Genomic DNA, 24,608 nt, shown 5'->3' on the forward strand with positions numbered 1-24,608 from the left:
GCATTGCTTTCCAGTGGATGGACAGGCTGCATTCTGTGGGATGTCACTACTGGTCTCTTGCAAGTGAATAGGCTGCATTTTCAGTGATTTTGGGGGAGATTTATCAAAACCTGTGCAGAGTAAAGGTTGCCCAGATTGCTTCTTTCATTTTTCAAAGGACTTGTTATAAATGAAAGAAGAAGAAATCTGGTTGCTATGGGCAACTGCACCACTCTTCCTCTACACTGGTTTTGATGAATCTCCCCCTTTGTTCTCAGAAGCATTATCACCTCTGTTCTCTAACGAATAAGCTGTATTCTCAGGAATGTCACCCCTACTCTTCTTAGGTAATCAGAAGCACTACAGGGCCCTTAGAATTAGCAAAAAAAAAAAAAAAAAAAAGACACTATTAAAACCCTTAAAGATGCAGCCCATTTTGGCCTTGAGGACACAGGAAATTTTAATTTAGCGTTTTTGTTTTTCCTCCTCGCCTAAGAGGCATACATCTTATCTACCCATCTACAGACCCATATGAGGGCTTGTTTTTTGCGCCACCAATTGTTCTTTGTGAGTAGATCTTTCATTTTACCAGAAGATCTACGGTGGGAAAAACCCACAATTTTGCAACTTTTAGGGGTTTTTGTTTTTACGCAGATCACTTTATGGTAAAACAGACATGTTCTCTCTATTCTTTGCGTCAATACAACTAAAATGATACCCATCTTTTCATGCCTTTATTATTGTACTATTAAAAAAAAATAATAATTGCCCAAATATGACCCCCAATAAGTTTTTTATTTTTCCCGTATACAAAAATATATGGGGGCTCATTTTTTGCGCCATATTCTGTGGTTTTCATTGGTACCACTCTTGCGTATATATGTAACTTTTTGATCACTTAATTTTTTTTCTGGCATGTGAGGTGATCAAAAAAAAATCAGCAATTTTGGACTTTTGTTTTTCAAGCCGTTCACCATACAGGATCATTAACATAATATTTTTTTTCTTTACACTTTTAGTCCCCACAGGGGACTATTTATTGCATTGTTTAGATTGCAAATGCTGATCAGTGCTATTCATACGTGATTTACTTCTCTGGTCTGCTCAGAGGCAGACCAGAGGAGAAGTCACCATGATGACAGCAGGGGCCAGGTATGGAGACCTTAGCTGATCTGCTTTCCCTGTGGTCATGCCGCAGGCGATCAGATCAGCCATCAGAACCACCGCATTACTGCAGATGCCATGATCAATACTGATCACAGCATCTGAGGGGTTAATGTTGAACATCAGCACAATCGCTAATGTCCGCAATACCAGCATTCTGATAGGAGCCAGGACATGTGGTCTTTAATGCTAGAGCAGCTCCTGCACTCGCTTCATAGCCGCAATGGAACTCAGAACGTACATGTATGTCCTGGTGTGCCAAGTCCTAGGCCCCACTGGGGCGTACCTTTATGCCCTGCGTCCGCTAAGGGTTAAAGAGAGATAAATGCTATGAATACCTTTTTTTAAACAACGCTCTAGTGCATCGGTAAGGGTGACTCTTCTTTCTGCAAGGAAATCGCTGAGGACCTGAGAAGACAAAGAAAGCCGCAGGCTGCCCAGTGCAGTAACTCTTGTTTTCGTACTGTATAAAAAAATAAAATAAAAAAATTGATTCAGGTCAGCTGCATAAACAAGTCCCGGAACCAGAAAATCTCACTGCATTACAAATAGGGATGTCCCGATCCAATTTATTTATTTTTTTTTTTTAATAAGACCGAGTACGAGTACCGATACTTTAATTCTAGTACTCGCCGATACCAAGTACGAGTACTTTTATTTTAAAGGGAATCTGACACCAGGGTGACCCGGTCTCTGGCGATGCTTACTGTATGATATGTGGGTTCCTTGTTGTGCGCAATGGAGGCGGCTGCTGTAGTATGAGCCAAGATTTCTCTCTTCTCCATTGGGCAGAACAAAAAAATTGGCATTGGCGGTGAGACCGATGACCACATGGTCAGCAGCGGTAGAAACCGGGTCACCTGCACTACCTACCAATAAATTCAAGTTAGTGCAGGTGACTCTGCTGTAAGATTGCCTTTAATATTAGGTAGAATCCCCTTGCAGACACTAGCAGCAGCCCCCCTTGTCTACAGGGGGTGCCTGCTATCTACATTGGTAGCAGCCCCCCTGTAGGCCACAACCCCCTTGTAGACAGCAAGCCCCCTTTAGACATTAGTAGCAGCCCCCCTGTAGACCGCAGCCCCCACCCTTGTAAACAGCTCACCTGCGGCTGTCCTCTGACAGGTGCTGCTGCCCCGTTCTCCTGTCCTCATAATGGTGTTCTATGGAGGATCATGTGACATACACGTCACGCTGCTTCCTCTGTAGTGTTACGCTGGGCGCAGTGGAGGAGGAGGAGTGACGTGTGTGTCACATGCTCCTCCACAGAACGCTATTATGCGGACGGGAGAACGGGGCAGCAGAGTGGCAGCAGGTATCGGATTTGGTATTGGGGACATTGAACGAGTCCCCGATACCAGGGAAATGGCTAGTATCGGCCCGATACTAGTATCGATATCGGGACATCCCTAATTACAAATATATTACCTCTTCTCTGTAATATTGTCTATGTCTTCCTTCAGCTTGTCTTCCCGTTGCTCCTGGGCTGACAGAAAATCCTGTGTGTCATTTCCTAAAGGGGGATCACAAATAGGTTATATTTCATGTATATATTGTTATTATAGGAGTCTGTGTAGCAAAATAAATGTATCAACGCTTTCAGACTTACCTGACCCCTCCTCGGCAACACTAACATTTTCACTGGCGCTGCTACAGTGGCTAAGGATATCACTAGCACCTTCATCCTCACTGGCCTCAGAGTCTGCCCGAGTGCAATGCCGAGACCCTGAAATGCAGGTAAATTATTAAAGGTCACAGGCAACATCCAGTCACCTCAACAACACGAGTCCTAATATAGCCATAAATAAAGGACCGACAGAAAAAGCCTAACTGACATGCAAAAAAAAAAATTAAAAAAAATGAAGGAATCTATAATAAAAACACAAACAACCAAACAAAAGCAAACTATAGCTGATTGTTACTAAGTGAAAGTTGCGCAGAAGCATTAACTGGTCTTTCCGGTTGCATCAGCTTGTTTTTTAAAAGGTGGACTCAGTTACATTTTCTGTTTGAACATGATCGGCTTTAGGCCAGTGTCGGCCTGGTCTGAGTAGCAAGCAGTCATAAATCTGGTGACCTACAGTACAGCAAAACCTAAGGTCCATGCCCTGAAGCTGAGGTCACTGAAACCTTCCAACAATAGCAGGAGTTTATTCTGGAACCACAGCCGTGCCCATAGACTTTGTGGGACAATTGACAGGAATGAGTCACAATTATAAAAGTCCTGTGTGTAAAGCTGCATTAAAAGTTATGTGTTGAGTTCCAGAGAATGTAGAAGTCAATGCATTTATTAATAGATTACACACCAGAGTTACAGTCACTGGGCTGTAATACAAGTAGGGTTCTCCCTAATGTAATGAAGCTCAGGCACTGAAATAAAGAGGTCTGCAAATAACAGACTGTTTCAATTCTTCAACATTTTTCACATCTCTGGATGAGAATGATAAGTCGGGTCCTGGCCTTATCCTGCTTTTACCATGTTACGTTTCCATATAGAAAATACTTGTTGGAGATAAACATTGCTGCAGCACAAATATGTCACCTGTTTGGACTGACATCTCTTACCTGCACTAATATACTGCAAAAGAAAATATAAAAACAAGAATGTCTTCATTCACTGAAAGAATGTACAGATGTTACAAACAGAAAATGTTTATCAATATCATTTTCATCATAGTCTATTTGGTGAAGACTGGACTTAGCCATTAACCCTTTAAAGAAGATATCCCATGCAGCAAAGAAAAAATAAATACCTAGCCATTCCATAGTATATTCACCTACCACCTCTCTGACATGTTTGTGATTTTTTTCCCGGCCCCCATTCACCGGCTATTCAGCTCATAAATTCCAGTTACTTCCTGGTTATGGTGGCTATGCCTGTGATCTCAAAGACTACATTTCCCTGCATGCACTGCTCACATTTCCTGCTCTCAGCTGCCTGAGCAAAGAACTTGTTACCACCCCTAACTTATGTTAGCCACTCCCACAGCTCTGCTAGCTCATAACACTGAGCTCCAATCATAGCCCTATACAGCAGGGTGGCCACGAGGAAACAAACTAATCTCAGTGCTCAGAGAGAGGGACCCTGGAGTTGAAGCTACAGTTTTAAACACTATAAAATCACTCCCTCCCCCTCCTCTCATTGAAACAGCTTTACAGTGGCACAATCACCTCCCCCTTTCTCTGCCCTGCACTCCTCTCTCCCCAGTGCTCAGTGTGACAGCTCTACTCTCCCTCCCCTCCATTCTCAGTGTGACAGCTCTACGTTGGCAGCTCCCTCCCCTCTGTGTAAAAACATTAGCAAGAAGAGGGGAGAGAATCAGCCTGTTTGCTGGGGCTGCTATGATCTGAATCAGCCGGCATATAGGCAGTGCTGCTCAGCCAATCACTGCAGAACAGAGGGAGGACAGTGTGAATATTCATCAGATGGGAGGGGCTAAGGCCGAGCACAGGGAGCTCTCTGCAGCACAGGGGTTTTCTGGGTAATTGTCACTTCACGGCCCCTGGATGCTGCTGATAACAGCCTGAATAGGGGGTCGAAAGTCATGAAAACCTGGAACAGCTGAATTTCCTGTCAGACAGAAGAATGCAGATAAAGCTTGTTTCTAAGCAGCATTGGTAATGGAAGTGATTTACAAACCTGTATAACTTTACCTTCCGCACTAAAAGCTGAACAATTTTTTACTGTGAGATTTGTCCTTTAAGGCATTCAGCAGTCATCGCATGTCAATGCCCAGGGGGTAAATTCAGACTGGCGAATCACTGTGTTTTTGGGCCAACCGGGTCTCTGGTGACCTGGTGGCCCAGAAAAAAAGAGAGTGATTGGAGCTAGAGATGAGTGAACTTACAGTAAATTCGATTTGTCACAAACTTCTCGGCTCGGCAGTTGATCACTTATCCTGCATAAATTAGTTCAGCTTTCAGGTTCTCCCGTGGGCTGGAAAAGGTGGATACAGTCCTAGGAGAATCTTTCCTAGGACTGTATCCACCTTTTCCAGCCCACCGGAGCACCTGAAGGCTGAACTAATTTACGCAGGATAAGTCATCAACTGCCGAGCCGAGAAGTTTGTGACAAATCGAATTTACTGTAAGTTCGCTCTTCTCTAATTAGAGCTGTCCAAGACAGCAACAATCCCCCTTGCCCAGCAGGAATGAGGTGGCACTGGTGCCACCTCACAATCACCGTGACTGGTCAGCCAAGACCGGCCGACCAATCGTGGCTCCTGCTGGGCGGAGTCCGGAGGGCAGAGCAGGTGAGTGGCGGTGGGGGCACCTGAGTTGGCGGAAAGTATGCCCTTTGGCTGTCTGTGCATGCTGAGAGAGTTATGCAACAGCTGGAAGCACACTTGTTTCTATGAAAATGTGGCTCCAACTGTTGCATAACTACAACTCCCAGCATGCCCTTTGGTTGTCAGTGCATCCTGGGAGTTGTAGTTTTGCAACAGATGGAGGCAATGGTTGGGAAAGGTCTGTTACCTATCTCTGTTCACCAACCCGTGTTACTCCAGCTGTTGCAAAACTACAACTCCCAGGATGCACTGACAACCAAAGGGCATGCTGGGAGTTTTAGTTTTGCAACAGCTGGAGGCACATTGGTTGGGAAACAAAGTCTGTTACAGGGCACATTTACACGGGCAGGGGTTTACAGTGAGTTTATAGCTGCGGCAAATTTTCCGCCGCAGCTCAAACTCCCAGCGGGAAACTAGCTGTAAACCCCCGCTCGTGTGCATGTACCTTATAAAACACTACACTAAATAAAGAGTAAAACACTACATATACACACACACACACACACACACACACACACACACACACACTGTTACACCCCCCCCCCCCCCCACAAAAAAAATAAAAATAAATAAACACACACACACACATATATGTGTATGTATATATATATATATATATATATATATATATATATATATATATATATTTTATTAAATGGAGCTTCCAGCTGTTGCAAAACAACTACAACTCCCAGCATTGCCGGACAGTCCCTGATTGTACAGGCAGGCTGTGAGTTTTGCAACAGCTGGAGGCACCCTGTTTGGGAAACACTGCAGTAGCGTTTTTTTTTTTTTGGTGGAGGAGACAAACGCCATGTTTGCATCCGGGTCCACCCCTATGCATATCCCTAATTTAGGCCTCGAATACGCATGGAGCTCTCTCACTCCGGAGCCCTGTTGTATAGTTTACAGCCAAATATGGGTATTTCTGTACTGGGGAGAAATTGTGTTACAAATTTTGTGGGGCTTTTTCTCCTTTTACCCCCTTATGAAAAGGAAAAGCTGGGGGCTACACCAGCATGTTAATTTACAAAATTACATTTTTACACTAACATGCTGGTGTTGCCCCATATTTTTCTTTTTAACAAGAGCTAAAAGGAGAAAAAGAGCCCCAAAATTAGGCGATTTTAGTAGGTACCTGGCAGGCAGTAATGGACATGCTTAGGAAGGATCTGAGCTTGTCTTGGGGCTAAATGGTTATGTCATGAGATTACCATAATGCTGTGGATAGCTTTTTTGAACTTGTTTGACTTTTCTTTTTTGACTACAAATCCCACAATTCCATTTTCCCCCTCCCACATATCAGCCACCCCACCCATTGAAACAAGAGACCTGTGTTTTTCAATCAGGGTGCCTACAGCTGTTGCAGATTGATCTCTCTCCCACCAAGCAAACCCTCCACCCATTGAAGCAGACAGGCTCCCTGTCATCAGCTGACTAGTGAGACAGGTCTCGGCCGCATTGCAAGCTGGGAGAAATCCAAGACAGTCATTTTGTATGCTGGTAAAAATAGTGGGGTGAAAATCACAGAATAATTGTGAGAAAATCGTCACACACAGGTACAGACACTATATTATGAACTACACTAACTTTACAGCCCCTGTAGCATAGTAAAAAAAAAAAATCATGGAATACCCCTTTAATAATAAAAAAATTATTGGCGATAGTGCCCATTTAAGGGGTTAAAGTTTGGCCTAGACAATGACTTGGGTTAGGTCTGCAGTAGGCAGCGTTTGTGTGAATAATGACATGTCCACTACTCAGAGCCTTCTGAGAGGACTACACAGTAACTTTTCTAGTGTCCGCCTCACGTAGCCCCTTCCTTGTACCTTTTATTGGGTTCAGTTTTTTCAAAACCTTCAGCTGCAGCAGCTCAGAGCCTGAGGGTGGGGGATGGGAGTAAACAAGAGTTCACATGGTTCACAGAGGGTATGGGAATTCAGAGAGAAAACTTTACATACAGGAGAGAGAAAGGTGCTACTGCTCCCTCAACTGTGTGGATCAATATTCTGACTGGAATCAGTGGATCAAGGGCAAGACTTTGTTCTTTACATTAACCACATATACAAACAACAGCGAGTATAACCATAAACACGCAGTATACTAACAACAACCCAGAGAATAGTCCCCCCACAGCGCGGAATCGGAATAAAATAAGACGCGCATATCAGTTAAAGTCCGCCAAGTGTGCCCTCTACAGAGAGTATATTAACCCCTTAGTTTTTCTCATTTTTGCACTTATGTTTTTTTCTCCTCACCTTCTAAAAATTATAACGCTTTCAATGTTTCACCTACAGACCTATTTTTGCCCCACCAATTCTACTTTGTAATTACATCAATCATTTCACCACAAAATCTACGTTGAAACAAAAAAAAAATAAAAAAAAAATAAAATAAAATAATTAGCTGTGGGGCAAAACTGAAAAAAAAAAATATATACATAAAAAAACTAAATTTTGTAACCTTTGAGGGCTTCCGTTTCTACGCAGAGCAATTTTCGGTAAAAATTACACATTGGCCCTCATTTACTAAGAGTGTCAGGTTTATCTCTGAGTGTTTCTTCATTTACTCCCTGTATTTTTCTCCCTGATTTACTAATGTGTCGCATGGGTAGGAAATAGTGTTGCACGGTGAATTTTATATATGCCCCCGGCACGGCGTGCATGCATATATATATATATATATATATATACACATACACACACACACACACACACTTCGCTTCTATACACATATGCCTCAGATGCGCTATCATTGATAAGGAGAGCATTATCAGAGCATCGGACAGCGGCTTCCCGGAGAGATGCTCTGCTAATAAAATGCTTGTCCTTGATAGCGCTTGAGGCATATGTATATAGATGCGCCGGGAGCTTAGGTTTGCGCTGTGCGGGGGGGGCATATATACTGTATATACATGCGCTGCTGGGGGCATATGTTTGCGCTGTGCAGGCGGCATATATATATCTCAAACATAAAAAACTACTTTGTACAAACGGGAACATCTTTTTTTACAACAGCTTGCAGCTGTCGGGGGGAAAAAAAAAAAAAAAAAGGACAAAACCCAAGTAATGTGGTTGGGAAAATTGGTAAATCTGTGTGAAAGTAAGGTTTTCGTTGGGAAACGCCCCTTTTTCGGCTTTTCAGCAAGCCGAGTTGGGTGGTTCGGGAATTAGTGTCGCAACATGTCGCACATTGTCTGCGCCATGGCGCAGACAATGTGCGAAAACATAAACCCGACAAATGCTGTTGGTTGGGTGATGGTAAATGAGGGCCATTATCTTTATTCTGGAGGCCCATACTTGGGGTGCATGCACACTACGTTTCTTAAGATACGGGACCGTATACGGCTGGGGAGAGGGGGCGGGGCAACCGCACCCTGCCGTATGCGGTCCCATATCTAATGTATTTCAATGAGCGACCGGAGTGAAACGCTGCCTCCAGTTGGCTCCATTTTGCCCCGTATACGGTTTCCCGACCGGACCTAAAAACGCTGTTGACTACGTTTGTAGGTCCGGTCGGGAAACCGTATACGGGCCAAAACGGAGCCGACCGGAGGCAGCGTTTCACTCCAGTCGCTCATTGAAATACATTAGATACGGGACCGCATATGGCAGCGTGCGGTTGCCCCACCCCCAACTCTCCGCCCCCCTCTCCCCAGCCGTATACGGTCCCGTATCTTAAGGAACGTAGTGTGCATGCACCCTTATATAGGTGGTATTTCACTTTACTTTTAAAAAAATTGTAACTTTTCGTACAAAATTTTGTATGTTTAAAAATGTCCTTCCGACCCCTATAACTTTTTATTTTTCTGTATACAGGGATGTGTGAGGGCTCTTTTTTATGTGCTGTGATCTGTAGTTTTTATTAGTACCATTGTTTGGGGGAGGGGTAGACAAAGTTAAAAATACACAAATCTGGACTTTTTTTTTCTTTTTTTTCTTTTACGTATAAGCCATTGACTATGCGGTTTAATTAGTATTATATTTTTATAGTTCTGACATTTCCACACGCAGTGATACCATGTGTTTATTTTTGGTTTACTTTTTTTTAATGGGAAAAGTTGCCCATAGCAACCAATCGGGTCACTTCTTTCATTTTTATGAGGCCATTTTAAAAGAGAAAGAAGCAACTGCTATGTCTCGTGCCCATAGGTCTCTGTGCGTGCCCCCGTGCCCATCCCCAGGTCTCTGTGTGCGCTCCCCCGTGTCCATAGGTCTCAGTGTAATCCCCCCCCCGTACAGTGTCCATAGGTCTCAGTGTAGTCCCCCCCCCGTACAGTGTCCATAGGTCTCAGTGTAGTTCCCCCCCCCCCGTACAGTGTCCATAGGTCTCAGTGTAGTTCCCCCCCCCGTACAGTGTCCATAGGTCTCAGTGTAGTTCCCCCCCCCCGTACAGTGTCCATAGGTCTCAGTGTAGTTCCCCCCCCCGTACAGTGTCCATAGGTCTCAGTGTAGTTCCCCCCCCCGTACAGTGTCCATAGGTCTCAGTGTAGTTCCCCCCCCCCGTACAGTGTCCATAGGTCTCAGTGTAGTTCCCCCCCCCCCGTACAGTGTCCATAGGTCTCAGTGTAGTTCCCCCCCCGTACAGTGTCCATAGGTCTCAGTGTAGTTCCCCCCCCCGTACAGTGTCCATAGGTCTCAGTGTAGTTCCCCCCCCCGTACAGTGTCTATAGGTCTCAGTGTAGTTCCCCCCCCCGTACAGTGTCCATAGGTCTCAGTGTAGTTCCCCCCCCCCCGTACAGTGTCCATAGGTCTCAGTGTAGTTCCCCCCCCCCGTACAGTGTCCATAGGTCTCAGTATAGTTCCCCCCCCCGTACAGTGTCCATAGGTCTCAGTGTAGTTCCCCCCCCCCGTACAGTGTCCATAGGTCTCAGTGTAGTTCCCCCCCCCGTACAGTGTCCATAGGTCTCAGTGTAGTTCCCCCCCCCTGTACAGTGTCCATAGGTCTCAGTGTAGTTTCCCCCCCCCTGTACAGTGTCCATAGGTCTCAGTGTAGTTTCCCCCCCCCTGTACAGTGTCCATAGGTCTCAGTGTAGTTCCCCCCCCTGTACAGTGTCCATAGGTCTCAGTGTAGTTCCCCCCCCTGTACAGTGTCCATAGGTCTCAGTGTAGTTCCCCCCCCCTGTACAGTGTCCATAGGTCTCAGTGTAGTCCCCCCCGTACAGTGTCCATAGGTCTCAGTGTAGTTTCCCCCCCCCCTGTACAGTGTCCATAGGTCTCAGTGTAGTTTCCCCCCCCCCTGTACAGTGTCCATAGGTCTCAGTGTAGTTTCCCCCCCCCTGTACAGTGTCCATAGGTCTCAGTGTAGTTTCCCCCCCCCCCTGTACAGTGTCCATAGGTCTCAGTGTAGTTCCCCCCCCCCCCTGTACAGTGTCCATAGGTCTCAGTGTAGTTCCCCCCCCTGTACAGTGTCCATAGGTCTCAGTGTAGTTCCCCCCCCTGTACAGTGTCCATAGGTCTCAGTGTAGTTCCCCCCCCCTGTACAGTGTCCATAGGTCTCAGTGTAGTCCCCCCCGTACAGTGTCCATAGGTCTCAGTGTAGTTTCCCCCCCCCCTGTACAGTGTCCATAGGTCTCAGTGTAGTTTCCCCCCCCCCTGTACAGTGTCCATAGGTCTCAGTGTAGTTTCCCCCCCCCCTGTACAGTGTCCATAGGTCTCAGTGTAGTTTCCCCCCCTGTACAGTGTCCATAGGTCTCAGTGTAGTTTCCCCCCCCCCCCTGTACAGTGTCCATAGGTCTCAGTGTAGTTTCCCCCCCCCTGTACAGTGTCCATAGGTCTCAGTGTAGTTCCCCCCCCTGTACAGTGTCCATAGGTCTCAGTGTAGTTCCCCCCCCTGTACAGTGTCCATAGGTCTCAGTGTAGTTTCCCCCCCCCCTGTACAGTGTCCATAGGTCTCAGTGTAGTTCCCCCCCCTGTACAGTGTCCATAGGTCTCAGTGTAGTTCCCCCCCCTGTACAGTGTCCATAGGTCTCAGTGTAGTTCCCCCCCCCTGTACAGTGTCCATAGGTCTCAGTGTAGTCCCCCCCGTACAGTGTCCATAGGTCTCAGTGTAGTTCCCCCCCCCCGTACAGTGTCCATAGGTCTCAGTGTAGTTCCCCCCCCCCGTACAGTGTCCATAGGTCTCAGTGTCCATAGGTCTCAGTGTAGTCCCCCCCCCCCCGTACACGTGTCCATAGGTGTCAGTGTAGTCCCCCGTACACGTGTCCATAGGTCTCATTGTGGTCATTGTACTGGGGTCACTGAAGGTCTCAGAGTTCAAGCACTTACAACATATGCTACACACGGAGGTAACAAAGTATCAGTACTAGCAGCCGCCGCTGCCCATAACCCAGCCGGTGCCCTAAGAAGCTACCCGTTAATTCTTACCACGGCTGGCACTGCCCTTCTTAGTGGGCGCTCTGCTCCTCCGGGCCCGAGGCATGCTTTTAAGCAGCTGTCAGCGTGTGCAACTCTAGACCGGGGCTCGGCCTCCGCACAGACTTCTGGGATGTGTCGTTTTCTTAGCGCCATCTAGTGCTATTCAAGCCAATGTAAGAACCACAACTCCCGGCACTACCATCGCCTGTTATTTGCAGCACGCCGCGCTGAACGCCGAGCATGCTGGGAATTGTAGTTGTTAATCGAGTAGAGAGAATATATGATCCAAGATGCAACGCGTGATCGCCGATTGTCTCCCAGCAACCAAGCGCGGGAATACAGAGTGCGCGCGCCTGGGGACCTGTGAGGGGAGAAATGACCTGGTCTCTGGCATCGCCCTCAGTATGTAATGTCTGTGTATTACATCTAATGGTGATTTTATTGCTATTTATTGGTTTTCGCTAGTTTCTCTAGTGTTGTATATAATTTGAATAAAGAAAATACACATTTTGGTGGTTGTCACAGCTGTGGCCCATATGATTCTAGTATCCCTAAACTTCAATAAGGAGAGGGTCCTGGTCCAGATAGCATTCACCCCTTTGCCCTAAGAGATGGGGGTCTGTGCATCAGCAGTGGTGCCTAGCAAATGCGATGCCAGTGTTGGAGGGGGAGTGATCCCGAAAACTATAGGCCTGTATTAGCTTATCATGTGGGTAAAGTGGGACATACTAAAAGGAATGACAAAGTGGAATGCCCATAGACTTTAACAGGGGAGTGGAATGCCCATAGAGAATAATGGGCCAGAGTGGAATGCCCATAGAGAATAATGGGCCAGAGTGAAATGCCCATAGAGAATAATGGGCCAGAGTGAAATGCCCATAGAGAATAATGGTCCAGAGTGGAATGCCCATAGAGAATAATGGGCCAGAGTGGAATGCCCATAGAGAATAATGGGCCAGAGAGGAATGCCCATAGAGAATAATGGGCCAGAGTGGAATGCCCATAGAGAATAATGGGCCAGAGTGAAATGCCCATAGAGAATAATGGGCCAGAGTGGAATGCCCATAGAGAATAATGGGCCAGAGTGGAATGCCCATAGAGAATAATGGGCCAGAGAGGAATGCCCATAGAGAATAATGGGCCAGAGTGGAATGCCCATAGAGAATAATGGGCCAGAGTGAAATGCCCATAGAGAATAATGGGCCAGAGTGAAATGCCCATAGAGAATAATGGTCCAGAGTGGAATGCCCATAGAGAATAATGGGCCAGAGTGGAATGCCCATAGAGAATAATGGGCCAGAGTGGAATGCCCATAGAGAATAATGGGCCAGAGTGGAATGCCCATAGAGAATAATGGGCCAGAGTGAAATGCCCATAGAGAATAATGGTCCAGAGTGGAATGTCCATAGAGAATAATGGGCCAGAGTGGAATGCCCATAGAGAATAATGGGCCAGAGTGGAATGCCCATAGAGAATAATGGTCCAGAGTGGAATGCCCATAGAGAATAATGGGCCAGAGTGGAATGCCCATAGAGAATAATGGGCCAGAGTGGAATGCCCATAGAGAATAATGGGCCAGAGTGGAATGCCCATAGAGAATAATGGGCCAGAGTGGAATGCCCATAGAGAATAATGGGCCAGAGTGAAATGCCCATAGAGAATAATGGTCCAGAGTGGAATGTCCATAGAGAATAATGGGCCAGAGTGGAATGCCCATAGAGAATAATGGGCCAGAGTGGAATGCCCATAGAGAATAATGGGCCAGAGTGGAATGCCCATAGAGAATAATGGGCAAGAGTGGAATGCCCATAGAGAATAATGGGCCAGAGTGGAATGCCCATAGAGAATAATGGACCAGAGAGGAATGCCCATAGAGAATAATGGGCCAGAGTGGAATGTCCATAGAGAATAATGGGCCAGAGAGGAATGCCCATAGAGAATAATGGGCCAGAGAGGAATGCCCATAGAGAATAATGGGCCAGAGTGGAATGCCCATAGAGAATAATGGGCCAGAGTGGAATGCCCATAGAGAATAATGGGCCAGAGTGGAATGCCCATAGAGAATAATGGGCTAGAGTGGAATGCCCATAGACTTTAACAGGGGAGTGGAATGCCCATAGAGAATAATGGGCCAGAGTGAAATGCCCATAGACTTTAACAGGGGAGTGGAATGCCCATAGAGAATAATGGGCCAGAGTGAAATGCCCATAGACTTTAACAGGGGAGTGGAATGCCCATAGAGAATAATGGGCCAGAGTGGAATGCCCATAGACTTTAACAGGGGAGTGGAATGCCCATAGAGAATAATGGGCCAGAGTGGAATGCCCATAGAGAATAATGGACCAGAGTGGAATGCCCATAGAGAATAATGGGCCAGAGTGAAATGCTCATAGAGAATAATGGTCCAGAGTGGAATGTCCATAGAGAATAATGGGCCAGAGTGGAATGCCCATAGAGAATAATGGGCCAGAGTGGAATGCCCATAGAGAATAATGGGCCAGAGTGGAATGCCCATAGAGAATAATGGGCCAGAGTGGAATGCCCATAGAGAATAATGGGCAAGAGTGGAATGCCCATAGAGAATAATGGGCCAGAGTGGAATGCCCATAGAGAATAATGGACCAGAGAGGAATGCCCATAGAGAATAATGGGCCAGAGTGGAATGTCCATAGAGAATAATGGGCCAGAGAGGAATGCCCATAGAGAATAATGGGCCAGAGAGGAATGCCCATAGAGAATAATGGGCCAGAGTGGAATGCCCATAGAGAATAATGGGCCAGAGTGGAATGCCCATAGAGAATAATGGGCCAGAGTGGAATGCCCATAGAGAATAATGGGCTAGAGTGGAATGCCCATAGACTTTAACAGGGGAGTGGAATGCCCATAGAGAATAATGGGCCAGAATGAAATGCCCATAGACTTTAACAGGGGAGTGGAATGCCCATAGAGAATAATGGGCCAGAGTGAAATGCCCATAGACTTTAACAGGGGAGTGGAATGCCCATAGAGAATAATGGGCCAGAGTGGAATGCCCATAGACTTTAACAGGGGAGTGGAATGCCCATAGAGAATAATGGGCCAGAGTGGAATGCCCATAGAGAATAATGGACCAGAGTGGAATGCCCATAGAGAATAATGGGCCAGAGTGAAATGCCCATAGAGAATAATGGTCCAGAGTGGAATGTCCATAGAGAATAATGGGCCAGAGTGGAATGCCCATAGAGAATAATGGGCCAGAGTGGAATGCCCATAGAGAATAATGGGCCAGAGTGGAATGCCCATAGAGAATAATGGGCCAGAGTGGAATGCCCATAGAGAATAATGGGCCAGAGTGGAATGTCCATAGAGAATAATGGGCCAGAGGGGAATGTCCATAGAGAATAATGGGCCAGAGTGGAATGCCCATAGAGAATAATGGGCCAGAGTGGAATGCCCATAGAGAATAATGGGCCAGAGTGGAATGTCCATAGAGAATAATGGGCCAGAGTTAAATGCCCATAGAGAATAATGGGCCAGAGTGGAATGTCCATAGAGAATAATGGACCAGAGTGGAATGTCCATAGAGAATAATGGGCCAGAGAGGAATGCCCATAGAGAATAATGGGCCAGAGTGGAATGTCCATAGAGAATAATGGGCCAGAGTGAAATGCCCATAGAGAATAATGGGCCAGAGTGAAATGCCCATAGAGAATAATGGGCCAGAGTGGAATGTCCATAGAGAATAATGGGCCAGAGTGGAATGTCCATAGAGAATAATGGGCCAGAGTGGAATGTCCATAGAGAATAATGGGCCAGAGTGGAATGCCCATAGATAATAATGGGCCAGAGTGGAATGCCCATAGAGAATAATGGAAATGTTATATTTGAATTAGAGACAAAACTGTTTGACATATCTAATTAATCTTTATCAGACAAACTCTCTAAACTCAGTGACATTGTTTAATATTCAACTTAAGTAGAATTATCTTTGTTTTCTGCAGAATGACAAGATGGGATTACACAATGGAATGCCCATAGACTATAATGGGAAGTGAAATATGAGCTCATTTGCATGTAAATCTGTGTTATTCAGATAACAAGTGTTCCCCAGGTAGAGTAGCACATTGTTAAATGAAAATGATCTGGGATTACAGCTGTTTTCTATGGAATAACAGGGAAATGGTAGAATGGAATGCCCATAGACTATAATGGGAAGCAGAATTTGATGTGGAGTCTGAACCATATAAAATATCAAGTAAATGTTTAGCGGCCATACTCTACATACTCAGTGGGATTATATAAAAGTGAGATTTAGAGGGATTATCATTGTTTTCTATAAAATGACAAGGGTTATGACAAAATGGAATGCCCATAGACTATAATGGGAAATAAAATATGAGCTCATTTGCACGTAAATCTGTGTTATTTAGGAAATTCAACCTTGCCACAAGTGTTGTCCAGGTAGAGTAGCACATTCTAAAAGGATAATTACCTGGGATTATGGCTGTTTTCTATGGAATAACAGGAAAATGGTAGAATGGAATGCCCATAGACTATAATGGGAAGCAAAATGTGATTTGGAGCCTAAACCATTTAACATATCAAATTAGCCTTTACCACAGGTGTTCCCCAGTCAGGGTAGCATATTATTAAATGGAATTTACCTGGGATTATAGCGGTTTTCTATAGCATGCAAAAGTGAATTACAAAATGCCCATAGACTATAATGGGAAGCAATATTTAATGTGGAGCCTGGACCATTTAACATATTAAATAAATGTTAAGCAGGCGTAACCTTCATAGTCAGTGGGATTATTTAAAATTGTGATTGAGTGGATTTATAATTGGTTTCGATGAAAGCCTAAACCATTTAATTTTTCAAAATAGCCTGTACCACAAGTGTTCCCCGGGTAGTGTAGCACATTGTAAAATTGAAATTATCTGGGATTATAGCTGTTTCTTATAGAAGGCAAAGGGGGATGACAAAATGGAATGCCCATAGACTATAATGGGAAGTAAAATATGAGCTCATTTGCATGTAAATCTGTGTTAGGCTGGGTTCACACCTACGGTTCTCATATACGGCTGGGAGGAGGGGTTGGCGGGGCTTAATCGTGGCGCCCGCACTCAGCCATATTCGGGAACCGTATTTAATGCATGTCTATTAGCCGACCGGAGTGAACCGCAGCCTCCGGTCGGCTTCGTTTTCGGCCGTATGCGGTTTCCCGACGCGGTCGACCAAGTTTTTGCCTGCGGTCGGGAAACCGCATACAGCCGGAAAAGAAGCCGACCGGAGGCTGCGGTTCACTCCGGTTGGCTCATAGACATGCATTAAATACGGTTCCCGAATACGGCTGAGTGCGGGTGCTGCGATTAAGCCCCGCCCCCTCCTCCCAGGTGTATACTGGAACCGTAGTTAACAAAACGTGGTGTGAACCCAGCCTTATTGAGGAAATTTAACTTTACCACAGATGTTCCCCAGGTAGAGTAGCACATTGTTAAATGGAAATTATCTGAGATTATATGTGTTTATTTTGGTATGTTTAACGCCGAGCGCTCCAGTCTCTGCTTCTGGACTGGCGCGCTCCCGGCGTTCCTGCCCTGTACGCTCCCCGGGCAAACACGCTGACTGGGAGCGCAATTATGTTAACATGCTTGACGGGGATGCGGGTCGCATGGCAGGTCGTGCCCACACGTGATCAACGTCCCGTTCCTACTCACAGGTCCCTGCTCGGTCCTTTGTTTGTGCCTGGCCCAAATTAGTCAATTAGTCATAAGTATAACAGTGTCCTGCCCCTTCATGCCCTTGCCGGATCTTGGTCGCAGTATTGCTCTTGAGAAAGTTTTTATTGTGTATTCCTTGCCTGTTGCTGACCCGTTGCTATTGACTACCGCCTGTGAACTGTTGCCGCCTGCCCTGACCTTTTGCTACGTCTGACCTTGCCTCTTCCTGTCCCTTCTGTACCGTGCCCATCTCAGCTGCCAGAGAGGTTGAGTCGCTACTGGGTGGAACGACCTGGGGGTTACCTGCCACAGCAAGTCCATCCTGCTTTGCGGCGGGCTCTGGGGAAAACCAGCAACCCCTTACACTCCGTTCCCCTGATACGGCCCACGTCATCTCTGGCACAGCGGATCCACCACCAGCATCCCGCTTCTATCTCACAGTCCGGATCCTGACAGTATGCAAAGGTCAATGCAGAATGGAATGCCAATAGACTATAATGGGAAGCAAAATTTGATGTGGAGTCTGAACCATTTAACCCCTTAAGGACTGGGGGGGTTCCGTTTTTGCACTTTCGTTTTTTGCTCCTTGCCTTTAAAAAAAATCATAACTCTTTCAATTTTGCACCTAAAAATCCTTATGATGGCTTATTTTTTTGCGCCACCAATTCTACTTTGTAATGTCGTCAGTCATTTTGCCCAAAAATCTACGGTGAAACTGAAAAAAAATCATTGTGAGACAAAATTGAAAAAAAAAAACGCAGTTTTGTAACTTTTGGGGGCTTCCGTTTCTACGTAGTAAATTTTTCGGTAAAAATGACACCTTATCTTTATTCTGTAGGTCCATACGGTTGAAATGATACCCTACTTATATAGGTTTGATTTTGTCGTACTTCTGGAAAAAATCATGCAGGAAAATTAATACGTTTAAAATTGTCATCTTCTGACCCCTATAACTTTTTTATTTTTCTGTGTATGGGGCGGTATGAGGGCTCATTTTTTGCGCCGTGATCTGAAGTTTTTAACGGTACCATTTTTGCATTGATAGGACTTTTTATTCATTTTTTCATGATATAGAAAGTGACCAAAAATGCACTATTTTGGACTTTGGAATGTTTTTTTGCGCGTACGCCATTGACCGTGCGGTTTAATTAACAATATATTTTTATAATTCGGACATTTCCGCACGCGGCGATACCATATATGTGTTTTTTTTTTTTTATGGGAAAAGGGGGGTGATTCAAACTTTTAATAGGGGAGGGGTTAAATGATCTTTATTAACTTTTTTTTCACTTTTTTTTTTGCAGTGTTATAGCTCCCATAGGGACCTATAACACTGCACACGCTGATCTTTTACATTGATCAGTGATTTCTCATAGGAAACCAGTGATCGATGATTCTGCCGCTTGACTGCTCATGCCTAGATCTCAGGCACTGAGCAGTCATTCGGCGATTGGACAGCGAGGAGGCCGGTAGGGACCCTCCGGCTGTCCTGTAAGCTGTCCAGGATGCTGCAATTTCGCCACAGCTATCCCGAACAGCCCACTGAGCTAACTGGCACTTTTTACTTTCACTTTTAGCCGCGTGGCTCAGCATTGAGCGCGCGGCTAAAGGGTTAATAACGCGTGGCACCGCGATCAGTGCCGCTTGCTATTAGCGGCGGGTCCCGGCTTCACTATGACGCCGGGCCCGTCGTGATATGATGCGGGGTCACCATGGGACCCCGGGTTATATCACGGGAGCGAGACCAAGGACGTACTCATACGTCCTTGGTCCTTAAGAGGTTAACATGTCAAATAACTCTTCAGCAGGCATCCTGTGCAAGTTTAGTGGGATTATTTATATTTAAGATTGAGTGGGATTATAATTGGTTTCTATAAAATGTCAAGTGGAATGAAACAATGGAATGCTAATAGACTATAATGGAAAGCAAATTTTGATTTAAAGTATGAACCATTTAACATATCAGATACTTCTTAAAAGTACAGTCCCACATTCCACTTAAGTAGCCTATTTCATGCTGTGCAAAATCTCCTGCTGCAGCGGGAAATACGCTGCATATCCCTGATCACCATACACACAGGGCTCTCTGGCAGCAGCCCGTATGTGTACAGTGAGTTTGGGAGGTGAGGCCGCTTGTCACAGTCACACTGGTGCATAGTCCTGCCTCCAAGACTCGCTGCGCACACAGGGCTGCTGCCAGAGAGCCCTGTGTGTATGGTGATCAGGGATATGCAGCGTATTTCCCACTGCAGCAGGAGATTTTGCACAGCATGAAATAGGCTTCTTAAGTGGAATGTGGGACTGTACTTTTAAGATGTATCTGATATGTTAAATGGTTCCTACCTTAAATCAAAATTTGCTTCCCATTAAAGTCTATTAGCATTCCATTGTCTCATTCCACATTTTATAGAAACCAATTATAATCCCACTCAATCTTAACTATAAATAATCCCACTAAACTTGCACAGGATGCCTGCTGAAGAGTTATTTGATATGTAGAATGGTTCAGACTCCACATCATATTTTATTTCCCATTATAGTCTATGGGCATTCCATTTTGTCATAACCCTTGTCATTTTATAGAAAACAATGATAATCCCTCTAAATCTCACTTTTATATAATCCCACTGAGTATGTAGAGTATGGCCGCTAAACATTTATTAGATATGTTAAGTGGCTCAGACTCCACATCAAATTCTGCTTCCCATTATAGTCTATGGGCATTCCATTCTACCATTTCTCTGTTTTTCCATAAAAAACAGCTATAATCCCAGGTAATTTTCCTTTTAGAATGTGCTACTCTACCTGGGGAACACTTTTGGCAAGGTTGAATTTCCTAAATAACACAGATTTACGTGCAAATGAGCTCATATTTTACGTCCCATGATAGTCTATGGGCATTCCATTCTACCATATTCCTGTTATTCCATAGAAAACAGCTGTAATCCCAGGTAATTTTCATTTAACAATGTGCTACTCTACCTGGGGAACACTTGTGGTAAAGTTTATTTATCTGAATAACACTAATTTACATCCAAATGAGCTCATATTTCACTTCCCATTATAGTCTATGGGCATTCCATTGTGTAATCCCATCTTGTCATTCTGCAGAAAACAATGATAATTCTACTTAAATTGAATATTAACCCCTTCACGACGAGCGACATACATGTACGGCGCCGCGAAGTGTCACTTGGGACGCGGCGACGTACATGTACGTCGCGGGGTTCCGGGAGCACCGCGTCACCGGTAGCGGTGATCGGGCCTGGATGACTGCTGTTATCTAACAGCAGGCATCCCGGCACATCGCCGAGGGGGGTCCTGAGACCCCCCCATGACCGCGATGGGCGCAAATCGCAGGTCAATTCAGACCTGCAATCTGCGCGATTCCGGGTCATACGGGTCACTGGTGACCCGGAAAATAAGAGGGATCGGGGGTGTCCTAGACACCCTCGATCCCCCTGAAGGGATAGGAGTTTGGTGGCAGGGGTGCCACCCCTCCTATCCCTGCTATTGGTCGGCCGAGCGACCGACCAATAGCAGACCGGGGGAGGGGGGGTTAAAGTTCGGTTCCCCCGCTTTGCCCACCTATCAGTGTCCGGGCAAAACGGGGGAACTGTCCAGGGAAGGTTGGTGCTGAAGGTCCCTTACCTGGATCCCGGAGCGTGATCCTCCCCCACGTGCAGCGGCGGCAGCAATACTTCTGGGTCCTGCTAGGTAAGTTGTTGCCTAGCAACATCCGGAGGGCCACAGTTTACAGTGGTCTCTAAACTGTGGCCCTCCAGATGTTGCAAAACTACAACTCCCTGCATGCCCAGACAGCTGTTTGCTGTGTGGGCATGCTGGGACTTGTAGTTTTGCAATATTTAGAGGGGTTCAGGTTGTAGATCACTATGTGGTCTCAAACTGTAGCCCTCCAGATGTTGCAAAACTACAACTCTCAGTATGCCCAGACAGCAGTTTGCTGTCTGGGCATGCTGAGAGTTGTAGTTTTGCAACATCTGGAGGGCCACAGTTCTGAGACCACTGGACAGTGATTTACAACCTGAACCCCTCTAAATCTTGCAAAACTACAACTCCCAGCATTCATGAACAGCATAAGGCTGTCTTGGCATGCTGGGAGTTGTACTTGCGTGCCTCCAGCAATTGCATAACTACATCTCCCAGCATGCCCTTCCGCAATCAGTACATGCTGGGAGTTGTAGTTTTGCAACAGCTGGAGGCACACTGGTTGGAAAATACTGAGTTAGGTTCTATGACCTAACTCAGTATTTTCCAACCAAACTCAAGGTTTTCCAACCAGTGTGCCTCCAGCTGTTGCAAAACTACAACTCCCAGCATGCATGGTCTGTCAGTGCATGCTGGGAGTTGTAGTTTTGACCCCCCTCCCGTGTGAATGTACAGGCTACATTCACACTGGCGGCAGATTACAGTGAGTTCCCCGCTACAAATTTGAGCTGCGGCAAATTTTCCGCCGCAGCTCAAACTCCTAGCGGGAGACTCAGTGTAATCCGCCGTCAGTGTGAATGTAACCTAAAAACACTACACTACACTAACATAAAATAAAAAGTAAAACACTACATATACACACGTACACTGCCCCCCCACCACCCCCCTCCCCAATAAAAAGGAAAAACGTATTGTACGGCAGTGTTTCTAAGATGGAGCCTCCAGCTGTTGCAAAACAAAAACTCCCAGCATTTCTGGACAGCAATTGACTGTCCAAGCATGCAGGGAGTTTACAACAGCTGGAGGCACCCTGTTTGGGAATCACTGGCGTAGAATACCCCTATGTCCACCCCTATGCAAGTCTCTAATTCAGGCCTCAACTGCGCATGGCGCTCTCACTTTGGAATCCTGTCGTATTTCAAGGCAACAGAATAGGGTCACATATGGGGTATCACCGTACTCGGGAGAAATTGCCTAACAAATTTTGGGGAGCTTTTTCTCCTTTTACCCCTTATGAAAAGGAACAGTTGGGGTCTACACCAGCATGTTAATGTGAAAAAATTTACATTTTTACACTAACATGCTGGTGTTGCCCTATACTTTTCATTTTCACAAGAGGTAAAAGGGAAAAACGCCCCCCAAAATTTGTAACGCAATTTCTCCCGAGTACGGAGATACCCCATATGTGGGCGCAAAGTGCTCTGGGGGCGCACAACAAGGCCCAGAAGGGAGAGTGCGCCATGTACATTTGAGGTGATTTGCACAGGGGTGGCTGATTGTTACAGCGGTTTTGACAAACGCAAAAAAAAACACACCCACATGTGACCCCATTTTGGAAACTACACCCCTCACGGAATGTAATAAGGGGTGCAGTGAGAATTTACACCCCACAGGTGTCTGACGGATCTTTGGAACAGTGGTCTGTGAAAATGAAAAATTTTGCACAGCCCACCGTTCCAAAGATCTGTCAGATACCAGTGGGGGGGGGGGGGGGGGTAAATGCTCACTGTACCCCTCATTACATTCTGTGAGGGGTCTAGTTTCCAAAATGGCATGCCATGTGTTTTTTTTTGCTGTCCTGGCACCATAGGGGCTTCCTAAATGCGACATGCCCCCCGAGCAAAATTTGCTCTCAAAAAGCCAAATATGACGCCTTCTCTTCTGAGCATTGTAGTTCGCCCGCAGTGCACTTCAGGTCCACTTATGGGGTACCTCCATACTCAGAAGAGATGGGGTTACAAATTTTTTTTGTGAAGACGTTTTTTTTTTTTTTTACATATGCAAAAGTCGTGAAACACCTGTGGGGTATTAAGGCTCACTTTATTCCTTGTTATGTTCCTCAAAGGGTCTAGTTTCCAAAATGATATGCCATGTGTTTTTTTTTTCTGTTCTGGTACCATAGGGGCTTCCTAAATGCAACATGCCCCCCAAAAACCATTTCAGAAAAACGTACTCTCTAAAATTCCCTTGTCGCTCCTTCGCTTCTGAGCCCTCTACTGCGCCCGCCGAACACTTTACATAGACATATGAGGTATGTCCTTACTCGAGAGAAATTGGGTTACACATACAAGTATACATTTTCTCCTTTTACCCCTTGTAAAAATTCAAAAATTGGGTCTACAAGAACATGCTAGTGTAAAAAATGAAGATTTTGAATTTTCTCCTTCACTTTGCTGCTTTTCCTGTGAAACACCTAAAGGGTTAAAACATTTACTGAATGTCATTTTGAATACTTTGGGGGGTGCAGTTTTTATAATGGGGTCATTTATGGGGTATTTCTAATATGAAGACCCTTCAAATCCACTTCAAACCTGAACTGGTCCCTGAAAAATTGTGAGTTTGAAAATGTTGTGAAAAATTGTAAAATTGCTGCTGAACTTTGAAGCCCTCTGGTGTCTTCCAAAAGTAAAAACATGTAAATTTTATGATGCAATCATAAAGTAGACATATTGTATATATGAATCAAAAATTTTTTTTGGGGAATATCCATTTTCCTTACAAGCAGAGAGCTTCAAAGTTAGAAAAATGCTAAATTTTAATTTTTTTTCATCAAATTTGGGGATTTTTCACCAAGAAAGGATGCAAGTTACCACAAAAATTTACCACTATGTTAAAGTAGAATATGTCACGAAAAAACAATCTCGGAATCAGAATGATAAGTAAAAGCATTCCAGAGTTAGTAATGAAAATGGGCTCCGTCCTTAAGGGGTTAAACAATGTCACCGAGTTTAGAGAGTTTGTCTGATAAAGATTTATTAGATATGTCAAACAGTTTTGTCTCTAATTTAAATATAACATATTCCATTATTCTCTATGGGCATTCCACTCTGGCCCATTATTCTATATGGGCATTCCACTCCCCTGTTAAAGTCTATGGGCATTCCACTTTGTCATTCCTTTAAGTATGTCCCGGGTAAAGTACTTGAAGGTTTTCTAAGAGGGTATCTCAATGGAAATAAATATATGGCTTCATATCACCATAAGTTTATGAGGGATCGGTCCTGTCAGACTAGCCTGATCAGCTTTTATGAGGAGGTGAGCTGGAATTGCTGGATGCCGTATATCTGGATTTTTCCAAAGCATTTGTGCTATGTTAAGGTTAGGGACTGTCAGGTCACAACCTCTTGTGGTTTACTACACAAACCCATTTACTTTGCTTAGCTGCCAC

General features: G+C 45.3%; 1 protein-coding gene and 1 long non-coding RNA gene across 4 annotated transcripts in view; one reads left to right on the top strand and one right to left on the bottom strand.

Annotated features, from left to right (window-relative positions):
• Positions 1-24,608, bottom strand: part of IFRD2 (interferon related developmental regulator 2) — a 49,798-nt gene that overhangs the window by 10,268 nt on the left and 14,922 nt on the right. The window contains exons 1-4 of one of the 2 annotated variants that reach the window (XM_056525183.1): positions 11,798-11,933; positions 2,753-2,869; positions 2,572-2,656; positions 1,482-1,606 (exon numbers count right to left, since the gene is read on the bottom strand). In XM_056525183.1, the coding sequence (XP_056381158.1) occupies positions 1,482-1,606; positions 2,572-2,656; positions 2,753-2,869; positions 11,798-11,852 (382 nt within the window). In that variant the 5' untranslated portion in view covers positions 11,853-11,933. Of the gene's footprint in view, positions 1-1,481; positions 1,607-2,571; positions 2,657-2,752; positions 2,870-11,797; positions 11,934-24,608 lie in introns of those variants that run through there. The other variant, XM_056525182.1, reaches the window with a different exon arrangement.
• The window catches only part of LOC130276182 (uncharacterized), a 158,810-nt gene continuing 146,265 nt past the window's right edge, over positions 12,064-24,608 (top strand). For both annotated transcript variants that reach the window (XR_008845039.1, XR_008845038.1), the window contains exon 1: positions 12,064-12,190. This is a non-coding gene — a long non-coding RNA (uncharacterized LOC130276182). The remainder of the gene's footprint in view (positions 12,191-24,608) is intronic.

The sequence above is a fragment of the Hyla sarda genome, chromosome 6, assembly GCF_029499605.1.
Source record: "Hyla sarda isolate aHylSar1 chromosome 6, aHylSar1.hap1, whole genome shotgun sequence".
Classification (NCBI taxonomy): Eukaryota; Metazoa; Chordata; class Amphibia; order Anura; family Hylidae; genus Hyla; species Hyla sarda.